The 16,212-nt window shown below is 27.5% G+C and overlaps 1 protein-coding gene across 11 annotated transcripts; it reads left to right on the top strand.

The window, feature by feature from the left end:
• The first annotated feature begins 90 nt into the window (after positions 1 to 90).
• Positions 91 to 15,113, top strand: LOC145193935 (adhesion G protein-coupled receptor G6-like). 11 transcript variants are annotated; one of them, XM_090067797.1, is made up of 21 exons: positions 91 to 296; positions 660 to 962; positions 5,166 to 5,324; positions 5,990 to 6,070; positions 6,195 to 6,266; positions 6,820 to 6,885; positions 7,022 to 7,135; positions 7,460 to 7,522; positions 7,628 to 7,710; positions 7,832 to 7,907; positions 9,183 to 9,269; positions 9,450 to 9,536; positions 9,673 to 9,786; positions 10,442 to 10,504; positions 10,792 to 11,033; positions 11,187 to 11,336; positions 12,855 to 13,395; positions 13,557 to 13,791; positions 13,977 to 14,242; positions 14,334 to 14,403; positions 14,542 to 15,113. In XM_090067797.1, the coding sequence occupies exons 1-21, from the start codon at positions 239 to 241 to the stop codon at positions 14,966 to 14,968; spliced, it is 3,357 nt and encodes a 1,118-aa protein (XP_089923923.1). In that variant the 5' UTR covers positions 91 to 238; the 3' UTR covers positions 14,969 to 15,113. The 11 variants fall into 11 exon arrangements, with proteins under 11 accessions (XP_089923923.1, XP_089923920.1, XP_089923922.1 ...); XM_090067794.1 differs by having other exon boundaries at positions 6,799 to 6,885; positions 7,628 to 7,708; positions 7,836 to 7,907; XM_090067796.1 differs by having other exon boundaries at positions 6,799 to 6,885; positions 9,471 to 9,536.
• The last annotated feature ends 1,099 nt before the right edge of the window (positions 15,114 to 16,212 follow it).

The raw sequence follows: 16,212 nt of genomic DNA, 5'->3' as shown, positions 1-16,212 counted from the left end.
AAATATACAAGGCTGCAACTTTTTAATTTGAATAATTGGTGAGTTTAAATTCTTTGAATTGGATCCATTGAACTTTGATTGATTTACACATTTGAGGTTGTGGGCAACAGCTGAGTTTATCTTATTCACCACGTGATCTTTGATGAATCAAGTTATAAAACAAATGAAATTTAAGATGCGGAAAGTAAAGAGAGATCAAAAGTAGCATCTTAAAAGTAAAATTTTATTTTGTCGTTAAATGTCTTCGGTTGTCAAGACATTTTTTACCCTTGCAGTTGTTGTGATAGTTTTGTGTGGTAAGCTATTGATCTTTTTTTCTGTGCTGTTAGAAAATTTATTTTGTGATAAGACACAAAATTTTGTTTTTTTGAGGTGCATTACGATTGTGATTTAAAAGCATCTTGATGATTTGAATGAATTTTTATTCCTTCGGATTACGAATTTTTAATATTTCTTTTATATTATATTTGTCTTATATTTTATGAAAGTTTTCACTATATATTTATTTATCAACATATATATTTTATTTTTACATTTTTATATCGAAAGTTCATATTTGATCCAAATGCAGCCTACAAGTTTTATCTATAAATTAAATCCTTACAAATGTAAATGCTTTGACTTGTTTGCTTTTTATTTTACGATTCCCATTTTTTTAGCATTCACTCAAGCAAGACAGTGCTCTATAAAGCCATGCCATATGGTAAATGATATAATTGATAATTTTATAATAAACTGCTCTGACGACCTGCTAATAAAAATTGAAGAAATAAGAATAGAAAATTCAACTTTTTCAAAGTATTTGGAAAAGTCTACAAATGATGCCCAAAGATTTTGTCATTTTCAAAAGATGTGTATTATTACTCCGCAAGAGATCGATTCCTGCAATAATGTAACGTTTAGCGATATGATCTTAGAGCAAGGAAAATGGTTTAACTTAACTTATCGCTGCGTAAAACAAGGTAAAACACTTATCATTTATCGTTTGAAAATCGTTTGAAGTTTTTAAAAGTAATGATTACGTAATTATAGCTTTCAAATTTCTAAAATCTAATTATGCGCATCAATCCATATTGTTGATGCACTGTTATAGATATTAAATTTCATATTTGCGCACAATTATAGTTCATAATTGCGCATTAACCGGAATAACTTACGATCCGTAAGTTACGGATGCTCAAATATTTCTTTTTTGTTGCTGTTAAAAAAAAAAAAGAAAAAAAAAAAAAATAGAAAACGAAAACCTTTAGGCGTTAAAAACTACTAAAGAAGCTACAGATAGACCAGTGGTAAACGGTGTAATTACAACCTTCCTTCCCTCAGAAAAAGGAAAGACCCATGTTCGGACCCACATAGCATCACGACAGTAGATTATTTGTCAGAGCTCATGTGGGTACAATGCTGAACAATCAATCTTTCATTTTTGGGATCAAATTTAAAAATGTAACTGTAAAAATTGTGCTTATTGTTTTCAAGTTGCTTGTTACTCAACGTAAGGAAAATCACTAAAAAAAGATAAACATGGAGATGTTTATTTTCCCTTCTTCTTTTTTTTTTTTTTCTTCTTGACAAAAATTTAAAAATGTCGATTAAACCATAACCGACAAAAAATTTAAAGTGGTTCACTAAACTTTTGTAGTTTATAATTTTAATTAGTGGGGAAAAAATCACGTTCATTTTCTTAAGAAACTACTAGGAACCTACTACTTTTAGAATTAAGATCGTTGAAAAAATGGTGAATATTGACGTTTTCGTATGATTTTTAATTTTTTTTAAATTGAGTATAATGCACTTTGGATTGGTCAAAAAGTGTTTTTATACGTTATTCTTAATTTTGGGCGGTGATCTTTCATAATCAGCAATTAAAATAGTGGTTGGGTGGTGGTGCGAAAGTCAAAAAGCGCCTATATTATTATTATTATTATTATTATTATTATTATTATTATTATTATTATTATTATTATTATTATTATTATTATTATTATTATTATTATTATTATTATTATTATTATTACTATTATTATTATCATTATTATTATTATTGTTATTGTTATTATTATTATTACTATTATTATTATTATTATTACTATTATCATTATTATTATTATTGTTATTATTATTATTACTATTATTATTATTACTATTATTATTATTATTATTATTATTATTATCATTATTATTATTATTGTTATTATTATTATTACTATTATTATTATTACTATTATTATTATTATTATTATTATTATTATTATTATTATTATTATTATTATTATTATTATTATTATTATTATTATTATCATTATTATTATTATTGTTATTGTTATTATTATTATTACTATTATTATTATTACTATTATTATTATCATTATTATTATTATTGTTATTATTATTATTACTATTATTATTATTACTATTATTATTATTATTATTATTATTATTATTATTATTATTATTATTATTATTATTATTATTATTATTATTATTATTATTATTATTATTATTATTATTATTATTATTATTATTATTATTATTATTATTATTATTATTATTATTATTATTATTATTATCATTATTATTGTTATTATCATCATTATCATTATCATTATTATTGCTATTGTTATTGTTATTATCATCATTATCATTATCATTATTATTGCTATTGTTATTGTTATAAATTATGTATCATAGAAAGGCAAGTGTGAACTTTAGTGTAGGCCTGCTAGTTCGAACATTACGCCAAACTTTCAACGTTCAGGTTCGAACTTTTTCAAAATTTTGCCACCAATCTCATTCAAAAATTATTTTAGCCTAGTGAGGAAGACTCTGATGTTGATAAAGTAAATAATAGTGGTATATCTGATTATACCAGAAATAATAACCATGAGTTAACGTAAGCTTAAGAACTGAAATGTTTTAATAAAACATCTGATTTTCAAATGACAATTGTCAAAGTTGAATTTGGATCTAACCTCATTAAAAAAGAAATGGCTCTTTTTGAAGTCAGCAAATCAAGACCCAAAAACTTAGTTATACTTTTTAATGCTCTTAAAACTATTGCTCCAACATCTGTGGAAGCTGAAAAGGCTTTCTCTAGCCTAGGATTATTTGCAACAAAAAAAAAAAAAAAGAAGCTTGTTGTGTGATGTTACATTAGATGCATTAACTTTTTTTTTTTAAAAAAAAAAAGAAAAATTTTCGAAATTTTTCCCGAAAGAGTTCGAACGTGTTCAAATTCATACCTTTGCATCGTAAGCATCGTAAATCATGAAAGAAAAAAGAAATACACCGCAATGGTCATTACATGTAGGTATTAACATCGCGAAAAAATTATAGGAGGAAAATACTGCATTTACGATAAAATAATTGTTAAACGATGTTATTAGTTAAATTAAAAGTTACTCAATAATATGTTTAATTATGCTTTTACTTATTTTTTAACTTTTTTTTTTTCTTTTGTTATATATGAGAATAATGTTAGTTAAAATATAATAAATAAAGATTAAAATAATAAAGTATAATATTATAAATGAAACGATTTTTGAATTTATAATATTCCAGTTTTGTTTTTTTTTTTTTTTTCCAAATATTATTCTAGTTTACTTTTTAGCAAGAAAAAATTTTTGAATATAATTATAGCCTTATCAAATTGATATATATATATATATGTGTGTGTGTGTGTGTGTGTGTGTGTGTGTGTGTGTGTGTGTGTGTGTGTGTGTGTGTGTGTGTGTGTGTGTGTGTGTGTGTGTGTGTGTGTGTGTGTGTGTGTGTGTGTGTGTGTGTGTGTGTGTGTGTGTGTGTGTGTGTGTGTGTGTGTGTGTGTGTGTGTGTGTGTGTGTGTGTGTGTGTGTGTGTGTGTGTGTGTGTGTGTGTGTGTGTGTGTGTGTGTGTGTGTGTGTGTGTGTGTGTGTGTGTGTGTGTGTGTGTGTGTGTGTGTGTGTGTGTGTGTGTGTGTGTGTGTGTGTGTGTGTGTGTGTGTGTGTGTGTGTGTGTGTGTGTGTGTGTGTGTGTGTGTGTGTGTGTGTGTGTGTGTGTGTGTGTGTGTGTGTGTGTGTGTGTGTGTGTGTGTGTGTGTGTGTGTGTGTGTGTGTGTGTGTGTGTGTGTGTGTGTGTGTGTGTGTGTGTGTGTGTGTGTGTGTGTGTGTGTGTGTGTGTGTGTGTGTGTGTGTGTGTGTGTGTGTGTGTGTGTGTGTGTGTGTGTGTGTGTGTGTGTGTGTGTGTGTGTGTGTGTGTGTGTGTGTGTGTGTGTGTGTGTGTGTGTGTGTGTGTGTGTGTGTGTGTGTGTGTGTGTGTGTGTGTGTGTGTGTGTGTGTGTGTGTGTGTGTGTGTGTGTGTGTGTGTGTGTGTGTGTGTGTGTGTGTGTGTGTGTGTGTGTGTGTGTGTGTGTGTGTGTGTGTGTGTGTGTGTGTGTGTGTGTGTGTGTGTGTGTGTGTGTGTGTGTGTGTGTGTGTGTGTGTGTGTGTGTGTGTGTGTGTGTGTGTGTGTGTGTGTGTGTGTGTGTGTGTGTGTGTGTGTGTGTGTGTGTGTGTGTGTGATTTTAAATGAATTTTTAAGCAGAAAAGTATGATTTTGAGCGGGTAAAACTAAAGTCATGACATATTCACATTTTTTAAAACAAAACAAAAAAACATACAACTTTTACCCATAAGTTCTATCTGGTGCTTAACTGTCAGTTTATTATTCAAAGTGTTGGGATTCATGTTTCATTGCAGTGTAGAGCTAAAAAAAAAAAAAAAAAAGTGTATTTAGGCAGTCTTTGTATAGCTGGTATTTTGAAAATTATAAATAGAATGACTAGAATTTTCAGTTGTCATTAAAAATAGTGGTACATACTTCAATGAAACAAAAATATAAATCAACAAAAAAGATAGTAGTTGCCTTAAAATAGCCTTTATTTGTAGTTTGTAATGACAACCAACTAATAGCTCTAAATTTGTATTTTTCTGCATTTTTTAACTATAGAAAAGGCTTCTAAACTTTTGAGTAGTAGTGGATATATTTACATATATATGTGTATTTTTATGTGAAAATCAATAGTTTAATATTTTATGTAAAAAACCATTTGTTTTTTTACAGTTTTTAAACTAAATAAAATATTTTGTTACTTAAACTTAGAAGTTAAGTATTATTTTTTTAAATATAAAATGGTTCTTTTAATTTTAAAGAACCACTGTCTTACTGGACTAATTGGAGTGAATGGTCTGTCTGTTCATTGGACTCCCAATTGCGAACTAGAGAATGTCAAGTTCCACCTATAAAAGTGTGCACTTATCAAGGCTGTTCTAACGATAATATGGGTCCAAGTTCTGAAGTTATTAGTTGTAGTGAGTATTTTTTTTTGATATTTTTTTTTTTGTTGTTGTTATTTATTTTAAATTATGATTATTGAGTTAAATTGGTTAATTACAGTTGATTACATGAAGGAAATTTTTGTTGTTTACTAAATGTTTACTAAATTTTATCCATGTTTACTAAATGCTATTTATAAATTTTATCCATGTTTATTAAATTTAACAAAAATAATTTCCAAAACACAATACCTGTTTTTTTTTTTTTTTTTCAAATAATTAGAGTTTGTTTCAGGTTGATTTAATTTTTTTTAATAAAAAAAGTTATAAAACAACAATTAATGAATTGATTTCAAACTTTTTAGAAATAGCTTTACTTTTGTTTCTAGAAAAGTTTACTAAATTTTTATAAAGAGGTTTTAATTGTTAAAATTATATACTCCTACATGTTATGTTTTTTTTTATTATAATAATGCAGGAGCTAAAATATTTTCAAATAAACATGTTTTTGCAAGTTTACAATCAAGTTACAAATTTGTTTGGTTATAAGGTTTTGTTCTTTCTGATTTTTTTAAGTAAATATTTGAAGATTTGTTTAATTGATGTTGTTTTCCCTGAATTTTTAATGGTTATCTTGAGACTAAAGTTGGTCCATTTAAAAAGTCTTGTTTTGGAAGAGAAAATATTGAATTCAATTTTAGATTCAACAAAGTATTTTGCTTTGCCTACATCAACTCAGCAAATAAGCTCTTTACAATCAGCTTTGTACAAACATGATATCAGTAAGTCAAAAGTTATGACAGCATTAGAATTGATTTTACTTTTTAAAATTTTTTCTCTAAATTTGATTTCTTTACTGTTGCAAGCATTTATGAGCAAATAATATTTTTTAAATTTTGAATTAAGGTTCACCAACTTCTCTTTTCACTTTAATATCAACTCAAATGTTAAACTCATCACAACCCTTCCAACACAATGGCAAGTATAGTGAATTTTTGAGAATTAAAATTGTTTTTAACTGTTTCTATCTTTTCTTATAATTTTTTAAAGGTTTATTTGACTTATGTTTAATTATAATAATTTCTGTATTTTAAAAAAAAAAGGTTTTGTAAGGGGTTGTTTATATATTACATATTAAATCATGTGCTGAGAGGGAGGGAGGAGTTTGTGTTTTGTAACGATTTGTTATGGGGGAGGCGGCATATTAAATTTTTTACACAATAAGTTTTAAACTTATAAGTTAATGGAGAAAACTATGCAAAAAAATAAATGATACAATGGTTGTTAAAAAAAATTTTTTATAACTATATAGGGTGTCCACAAAGTTCAAATGCTTGAGCTGCAGTCAATAAAGTGACTTTGTTATTTTAAATTCAAATATAACTTTCTGTACTTTATCATATAACCAAAAAAATTCAATTACAGTTACTAGGGAATTCCACCTTGTCTTGCAGTCACATTAATTTTATTTCTTTTCCAAATTTCAGAATAAATTACATTTAATTTATAGGTTTGACTGCTCATTTTCTAGTGTCTTTCTCAACTATTCAATTGTACTCTTCTTCATCAGTATTCTTTGAGCACAATAAAAAATATAGTAAGTTTTTTTTTAAAGTTTTAAGTTTTCTTCTGCTGTTACACCTGGTTCTAGCTTTTTAAGTTCAGTCCTTGAATTTTATGAATAAATGTATTTATCTATTGAAATATTTTGACCTTTGTTATATTCTTTTTAGGTCATACATTCCATACTTCATACAACATAGATTTAACAACAAGAGTATTATCTAGTTTAGTAAGCCAATCTGAGCCTTCATTATTCACTGTGTTGCAATATGACAGCAGCAGTAGTAAGTTTTTTACTCTAGGAAATTGTACTTTATCAGGTTCAACTGTACATTTTTTCTTGTTCTCTCTAAGTAAGTTGTTTACAATGCAAAACAGCATATGTTTCTTTATTTTTTGCTCATTTTGTTGGATATTTGTGTGTTATGTGATGAATATTTTAGTATTGAAAGTGTTGAACAGCCAATGAAAACAGCTTGTATTTTTGTTTATACAAATAAAATAATTAACCATTTTAAGGTTATTTAATTTAAACGTTTTGATTTGTGTAAATAAGTTCTTATTTTCAGTATATTATTTCTAAATTTATTTTTTAATTTGATATTTAGTTGTCCTAACAAACCTAGTAAAAGTGATGAACTCAAGTGTTACTCCTTATAAAAGCTTGGGCAGTAAGTTAGTATTGTATTTTAAATTTTTTATTAATTTTATGATAAATAAATGAAAATGCTTAAAAAGTCTTGTTATGGAAGATAAAATGTTAAGCTTGATTTTAGATTCAACAAAGCATTTTTTTTTGCCTACATCAACTCAGCAATTAAGCTCTTCTTTATCAGCTTTGTACAAACATGATATTAGTAAGTCAAAAATTAGACAGCATTAGAGTTGTTTTTGCTTTTTTGAATTTGTTTTCTTTTAAATTTAGATTGCTTTACTGATTATAACATTTAAGAGCAAATAATATTTTATTAATTTCATGTTACGATTCATCAACACCTTTTTTCACTTCAACCTCGACTCAAATGTTAAACTCATCACTGCCCTTCCAACACGATGGCAAGTATAGTGAATTTTTTGAGAACTAATACTGTTTTTAATTATTTCTATATTTTCTTATAATTGTTTAAAGGTTGATTTGATTTGTGTTTAATTATAATAATTTCTTTTTTTTTTTTTAAAAAAAAAAAGTTTTGTAAGAGGTTGTTCATATATTACATCAAGTGGGAGGGGTTTAAGTCTTGTGATGATTTGTTATGATTAGTTATGGGGGAGGGGGTATATCAAATTTTTTTGCACAATAAATTTTAAATTTATAAGTTATTGGATAAAACCATGCAAAAAAATATTTAATAAGTAGTATAATGATACAATAAATAATTATACAATAAACAGCTGGTATGAACATCATGTACAAACGACTGTATGTCAACAACTTTTTAAACTGATTAAAACAATACATGGTCTCGTTTTTTAATCTACAAAATAAAGTCAAAAAACTTTTTTGATTAGAATTTTTTTTTTTTTTTTTGAAATTTAAATGAATAAGTTTCAAGATAATAAGATCAATAAAAAGATTGGAATTTTCAGAATTCAATATTGCAATCACTAGTTGCAAACAGTATGTCCTGTTTTCATTAGTCATTCCAATTATCCACTGAGTTCTAAAATTCTGTATTTTGATTCTTTTTTTTTTCCTAATCCTATGTTTATTTTGATATTCCTCCTTTTTTTGGTTGTAGTTTTGTGTGTTAGATTTTCTGATTGCAGAAGTCGTGTTGAATTATTTACAGTTTTATTTGGAAAATTCCTATGGAAAACAGAGTGTATAAAGATCTTTACTTGAGAATATTTTAAATTAGAATATATGGAAAAATGACAAATAAATGGGATATTATTTGTTGTTTTTTTAATTTTTTTTTAAGAAAATGAAACAGAAGAACAGTTAAGACAAAATGTTATTTTTCAATTCCTCATTTTAAACGAGTCCCTATGAGTATTCTTGTAAAATGATAAAAAGTTATAGTATCTTAATTGATAATTGATTGTATGCAAATGAAGTTACTGTATTCACTGGTGGATAAGTGGAGGCTTAAAGCTGTTTAGAATTGATCAAAAACATTTCTAAAGAATGTAAGACAAAAGTACTAGTTTATGGAAAATGCACCTCAAATTTTATATTTTTTATAAAATATCAAACTACTTTTTTAAGATAAAACTATAAAGCTTATAAAACACTTGTAAAGCGTCATTTGATTTTTGTTTCTTTTAAGTATTTTTCTAATCTAGTTTTAATATTTTTGGCATAAAAGTCTTTTTACTAACTGATAATAGGCTCAACAGTGCAAGTTTTACTGCCTACCTCAAATATTCTTTTGAAGTCATCGTCTTCAGTATTATTCCAAAATGATGACAATTACAGTGAGTCATGTTATAGTATTGTTTATTACTTTGTTTTTTATATAGATTTTTAATGTTTCATTTATTTATTTATTTATTTTTTTCATTTTTTATTTTTTTGTTAGTTTAGAAATGTAATTCTTGAATAAATATGAAAAATTAATTTATGCAGCACAAGAATAAATTACATTTAATTTATAGGTTTGACTGCTCATTTTTTAGTGCCTTTCTCAACTATTCAATTGTACTCTTCTTCATTAGTATTCTTTGAGCACAATAAAAAATATAGTAAGTTTTTTTTTAAAGTTTTAAGTTTTCTTCTGCTGTTACACCTGGTTCTAGCTTTTTAAGTTCAGCCCTTGAATTTTATGAATAAGTTTATTTTTCTATTGAAAGATTTTGTCCTTTGTTACACTCTTTTTAGATTATACATTCCATACTTCATACAACATAGATTTAACAACAAGAGTATTATCTAGTTTAGTAAGCCAATCTGAGCCTTCATTATCCACTGCGTTGCAATATGACAGCAGCAGTAGTAAGTTTTTTACTCTAGGAAATTGTACTTTATCAGGTTCAACTGTACATCTTTTCTTGTTCTCTCTAAGTAAGTTGTTTACAATACAAAACAGCACATGTTTCTTTACTTTTTGCTCATTTTGTTGTATATTTGTGTGTTATGTGTTGAATATTTTAGTATTGAAAGTATTGAACAGCCAATGAAAACAGCTTGTATTTTTGTTTATATAAATAAAATGATTTACCATTATACAAATATCAATTGGGGTTAGAATTTTATTGAGTATAACACAATGTACTGCAAAAAGGATTTCTCACAGTTGCTTCGCTATCAATATTATTATCAGTCTTAGGGTGTCTATGTCAGCAACAAATTTAAGTATATTCAGACAGAAAAGTTTGCTCCCTGATCCTTGTGTGGTAAACAATTAGCTCTTGTGGTTTGAAATCTACAAACTGATTAAAAACATTAAATGATACAATAAAATTCAATATAAAAAAAAAATTTGAAATTAATTCGTTCAGTATTTTTCGAGTTATTGCTAATTATATCCAACTAGAAAGTTTTGAGCCCAATTCATAAAATGATTTACAATTTTTTGTTTTGATTTGTGTAAATAAGTTCTTATTTTTATTATATTATTTATATATTTTTTTTTTAATTTGATATTTAGTTGTCCTATCGAACCCAGTAAAAGTGATAAACTCAAGTGTTACTCCTTATAAAAGCTTAGACAGTAAGTTAGTATTGTATTTAAAATTTTTTATTAACTTGATGAAAAATAAATGAAAATGTTTAAAAAAATTCTTGATGAAGATGAAACAATCACACTAGTTTGACACATCTAAAGAGCAGAGATGTAACTTAAATATGAAATAAGTTTTATTTTTATCCCAATCCCCAACCCCAACCCCCTTTCCTCATCCTCCCATATTAGTTATTTTTTATAATTTTAACATATTTCCCTCTTTAAGTGTTATTGATAGAATTGATACAAATTCTTAATCTGTTGCATTAAACTAGTCTTTTGTGAAGAAGATACTGAAGGTGATGAAAACTTCAAAGGTCAGTTTTACTTTACAAAGACTCAAATTCACAAAACAGTTTCTCTTAAATGTCCATACGGTGCTTTAAAAGGATTTCATAGTACAAACATAACAAGAAAATGTATGTTTGATGGACTTTCTGCTCGTTGGTCTTTATTGGATATCACAAACTGTGCTTCAAAATCAATTGAAACGTCAAATTTACTTCTTATGTTGCAGGTTATTTTTATACAATATTTATTTTGTGTGTTTTGAATTTCTTGGAAAAGCTGAACTTATAGTTTTAATATGAATTATTTATAATAGTTTATAAATGTTAAATTTATTTTAGGAAGTAATTCACACTAAAAATCTTTTTTTGTGTCAATGCAGGAAAATATTACATCAGAAAACCTTCAAAATAAAACTCTCAATTTGTTAAACAAAATTGAGGAGTTTAATATGACGCTAAGTTCATACGATGTTGGTATTATAGCAGACATCCTGAAGAAATCAATTGCTGTCAATTCTACCAATGATGAGGTAATATTTATCCTAATCTTTTCTTAAAACTAAAAATATTTTTGAGAAAAGATTAGGATTCTAATTTCTCCATGTTTATGGCTTGTTCTTTTTTTAAAAAAAAGTTTAAAGCAGGGCTTGAAAGGGCTAAAGAAACTTGGTATTCCATTCTTCTGAGGTTTAGACCTTCAGACCTCTATGCCTCCAGCATTCATATAACAAAACTATATTTTGTTTTCAATTTAATGAAATAAACTGTTAAAAATCTAATAAATCTGGAAAAATAGTTTGAATTACCAGAAGTAGTTGAAAGTTAAGTAGAAGAAAATATATATTTTCTAATATTTTGATTATTTTAGTAAAAAGTATTTAGCTATTCAATTTATAGACTATTTCTAAGAAATATAAAAGAAAAGACATGTTTACATCTTCATCTATGTTTTTAAATATACAGATGATTCATGCAAAAAACATTAAAGCATTGATAAATTTAGATTTTAAACAGCTTTCCAAATTGACATTAATATCATTATTGTTGTCTTCCAAAAAAAGTTTTTATTTGTCTATCATTTACATCGTAGCACTAGTAGAGAATTTCTTCACTGGAATACAAGAGTCTGTGTTTTAAAACCATCTACTGTTCTTCCTGTTGAATTTCTCAAATATTTCTTCACAAACACAAAAAAAACACTGATTCCTTAAGCAGATTTAAGTTTGCAGTTCACTGTTCGAATTTTAGTTTGAACAATGACTGGGGTGTCATTTTTCAGTCTTTTATTGATCAAATATTTTAAATTTAATTTATAGACAAGTATTTTTCAATTTTATTCTTCAATTATATTTTAAATTATATTTAAATTATATTTAAAACCAAGTAATGTTATCAAAAAAAGCACAATTACCTAATTGTTTTATTTGTTTATATATGTTAAAAATCTATTTTTACATAATCAACTTATCTTTTTATAAATTTGTTGTACTATATAGAATAATAGTTTATCATGTTTCTGGAAAAATGTCATAATTGATCAATTAAAGGTTGTCTAAATTTAAATACTCTAGATTATTTCTTGAGCAAGGTCTGAATTTTTGACCAAAAATTTATTTGATAACTATTTAAAGTATACTCATACAAAAAATTGAACCTCTTCAATCTTAGTTAGAAAAAACTCCTAAAAAGTTTTTTAATTATAGTTACATTGGGGAAACATAAAAGATCTGAAGACCCATTTTTTAACTGAAGGCTTCCTGGCAAGTCTCCAGTTAAAGTATGGGTTTCTGTATAAGGCTTTGAGTCTTTCAACCCCTGATTAAAAAAAAGCTTTCACATAATATTTTAATAACTGGATTTTTTATTTAATAAAGAGTTGTAAGTAGTTGTGAAAGTAGGTTTTCAAATCCAATAAATTTTTTTTTATTTGTAGTGCAGATATATAACATGGTTAATTTAAGATTTTTTTACAAATTCTAAGTCAGTTTTGATATTAACTGCTTTTTTAAAACGTGCACTGTCCTTTTTTAACAGATTTTTTTTTCCAGGCAAATAAAGGAATGTTAAAATGTGTAGACCTGATCTTGTCAATGAATAATTCTTCAGTTTTAAATGAGGAAACATCAGCATCCCTGCGCAATGTGATAACTCAGATTGCAGAAGCCTCTTTATCTGTAAACTCCAGCTTGACTTATTCTGGATCCAACATGGCACTAAGTACTTATTTTTCAGAAAGTAGCACTGACGTTTTCATGTCAGTTTCTGAAGAAGAAGGAAAGAAAGTTATTTTAGTGAATAGTAAAAATGAAATGGAAGCAGTACCAAATGCACTTTGCAAAGTGAGGCTACCTCAAAGTTTCATCTCCAAAAACTCTCATCTTAAGCTATATTTTGTTACATACTCAAGTGGTGATTTCTTTTATTCCAAAGTGAATAATGGTATTGCTGCCAACTTGGCAAGTGTTGTGATATCAATTAATGTTATTGATAGAATAATCAAAGATATGAATACTTCATTTGAAATGAGGTTCTCAGTCACACATAAAGATAATCAATATTTAAGCTGCCGATATTGGGAAGAAAAATCAAGTAATTTGTTCTTCAAGAGTATTTTTATGCTTTTTGGTTATTTAATGTATTTTTTAGATTTTAAGTACAAAATTTGTATCTGATTTTCCAATACCAGCTTTTATATGTTGTTTTAAGTTTTTGTTAAGTATTTTCTGTAACATAAACTAAATACCTCATAGATACATCAGATGGCTTCTGGTCTGGTAGGGGGTGTAACTCCAAAGTAATTGTTAATCCATCTTCAGAAAAAGAAGTGATGTGTGTTTGTAATCACCTAACTAGTTTTGCTGTACTTCTTGACATTGATGCAACGCACAGTTACAGTTCAGTGGAACTGTCTCTGATTACTTTTATTGGTTGCATCGTATCAGCTGCTGCATTAGTTATGACGTTAGCTACTTATGCTTTGTTCAGGTAATCTCTATTAATGATACTTTTATTCATCTATTGATGGTTCATTTAGTTGTTAACAATCTAAAATTTAATTTGTTCTTGGATGAATATTTCAAAAGAATATTTATTGATATTATTACTATCAAATGGACAGTATGAGATTAAGTCTTAAGTGAACAAAAATAGGTTTTTTTTATTCTGTTTAGAAATCTTCGCCGAAAAATGCCTCAAAAGATTCTTATCAATTTGTGCTTATCCATGTTATTTTTGGTTATAACGTTTCTTATCGGAATAAAAAGAACATCTAATAGTCGTTTTTGTCACATCGTGTCGTCTTTGCTTCATTACTTCACGTTAACTACATTTGGCTGGATGGTTGTTGAGTGTGTCTTTTTGTATAAAAGTGTTGTAATTGTCTTGCAGTTTCGTCAAGACCTTAAGTTGTTTTGGACCATTTGTGTACTTACCTGGGGTACGATGATAATCATTTTTTACAATTTTAATTTTCTTTCTACCTGGTTTACAATACCTATTGACCATAATCAATATTTACTTAACAACAGGATTTCCTGCTATTGTTTCTGGAGCGACCAGTTACTTTACGAAAGATCTGTTTGATGGGTTTAACAACTAGTGAGTACTTTTTAATGGTAGAATAACGTCGAAGTACAACACGTAATATTCTGTTATTACCTTTCGGAAATTTGCATTAAAATACAACGGTTTGAGTTTTGATGATATCTATCTTCTAATAACTCCCTGTTTTTTTAGTTGTGTTGTCACTGGAAGTACTTTTTTGATTACGACAATTATTCCAATAAGTTGCGCGATGCTTTTTAATCTTTCGCTATTCGTACCGATAATTCGTGGAATACAAAATCATTTGTCGTTAAAGAAAAAGTTTCAGTCAAAAGAAGATTTACTTGCCAGAGTGCGAACCACAATATCTTGTGTTATCCTGCTTGGCTTGACCTGGGTATTTGGTCTTTTAGCTGTTGGAGACTTAAGAGTACCTCTGCAGTGGACTTTTAGTATTTTGAACTCGTTCCAAGGACTGTTTATATTTTTCTTTCATACAATAAAAAACGAAGAAGTCCAAAGAGAATGGTTACGAATTTTATGTCGCAAAAAATACCCATCAGTGAGTTTGTCAACAAGTACACTATCGATTCTAATTTCAAAAGAGACGAAAATGTAAAAATCTTATAATATTTACTAAGAATCTTTTAAACAATTCATTTTTATAAACGTTTGTAGATATATGTATTTATGTATATAAATTGTATATTAATGGATTTTTTAGTATATAAGTATTTAGTAATAAATAGATGGATGTTTATCAATTTATGGCTTTTAAATATTTTAATTTCTAAAATTCTCTCGAAAAAAGTTGTAAGAAATTATACTTTTTAATAGACTAGATATGTCATCTTATATTTTCAGAAGGAGATATATTTCCTAATTAATTGGGAAGTCACGGTTGAAATTTCATTCGTGTCTTTTAAACGGATTCTTGTGTGCGTACCTTTTAACGGTTAAGAGCGCTCTGGATTTTAAAAAAATGCGCGTTAATTTTTGGTCTCTCACAAGTTAAATTAAGTTCCATACTTACTTAGACCTTTTTTCTTGTAAAGTGTAACGAAACGATGCGACGCTTACCTGTGCACTATGGTGATCAGGAGGACAAAAATCGGAAAACCGGCTTTCCCCATTGCTATTTTTTGTGATTTTTAATCAATAGTAAACATTTCAACTGCGTGAGTAATTTCTGAGATAATGAATGTCAACGTTGAAAAAAGACGTTGAAAAATGGAAATGTCGTATCATTAACAATGAAATAGGTTGATCCAAAAGGAAACACCATTGGAAAGGCTAAAGCTAATAGCTAGGCGTACCTCATACAAGATTCTTGATTGTGCTAAAGTTATCGGGCACATTTTAAAGTCAAGAAAGTTCTACATAAATATTCGTTCAATTAACTGATCAACGAGGAATGAAGCCGAACAGACTTAGCATTTTTCTTGTGTCTGGACTGAGTAGATCTGGATATAAAGTAATCGTCATCAAATCATCTTCACGATATCTGCCTTACGGTGAAATAAGGGCAGTGAAAAAGTGCTCCGCCCTCCTAGAAAATAAGAGTTAAATTATGAGTGTTCTTGAAAAACACAGTAGAATGAATTGTTAAAATGATTGAATGAGGTAAATAAGCAAAAAAAAAAAAGCCTGTTCGATAGCCTAACGGGGCTCCATAACATTTTCCCTATTAAATTTATACAGTTGGTATATAAATCCAGCAACAGTGTATAAAGTTCTCGCTCATACCAGAGTAATAATTATTCGTTTGCCAGTATTTATGGCATATCAGCATTAGAGGCAGCATTAGAGGCCAACATAAACAATAATGTATTTTTCTTGTGAATGAATGAAACCAACTCATTA

This window comes from Hydra viridissima, unplaced genomic scaffold (assembly GCF_058129835.1).
Source record: "Hydra viridissima isolate aposymbiotic clone 2 unplaced genomic scaffold, HvirCarnegie_v1 scaffold_12, whole genome shotgun sequence".
Classification (NCBI taxonomy): Eukaryota; Metazoa; Cnidaria; class Hydrozoa; order Anthoathecata; family Hydridae; genus Hydra; species Hydra viridissima.
This window is presented reverse-complemented; position numbering and strand designations above follow the sequence as displayed.

What these genes read in the sequence shown, in the direction of transcription:
- LOC145193935 (XM_090067793.1), top strand. Translation starts at nt 239, where the DNA reads ATGTCTTCGGTTGTCAAGACATTTTTTACCCTTGCAGTTGTTGTGATA. An exon ending in TCCTTATAAAAGCTTGGGCA is followed by an intron (nt 7,523 to 7,627) that starts GTAAGTTAGTAT and finishes GCTTGATTTTAG; the next exon opens with ATTCAACAAAGCATTTTTTT. An exon ending in ATTTACTTCTTATGTTGCAG is followed by an intron (nt 11,034 to 11,186) that starts GTTATTTTTATA and finishes GTGTCAATGCAG; the next exon opens with GAAAATATTACATCAGAAAA.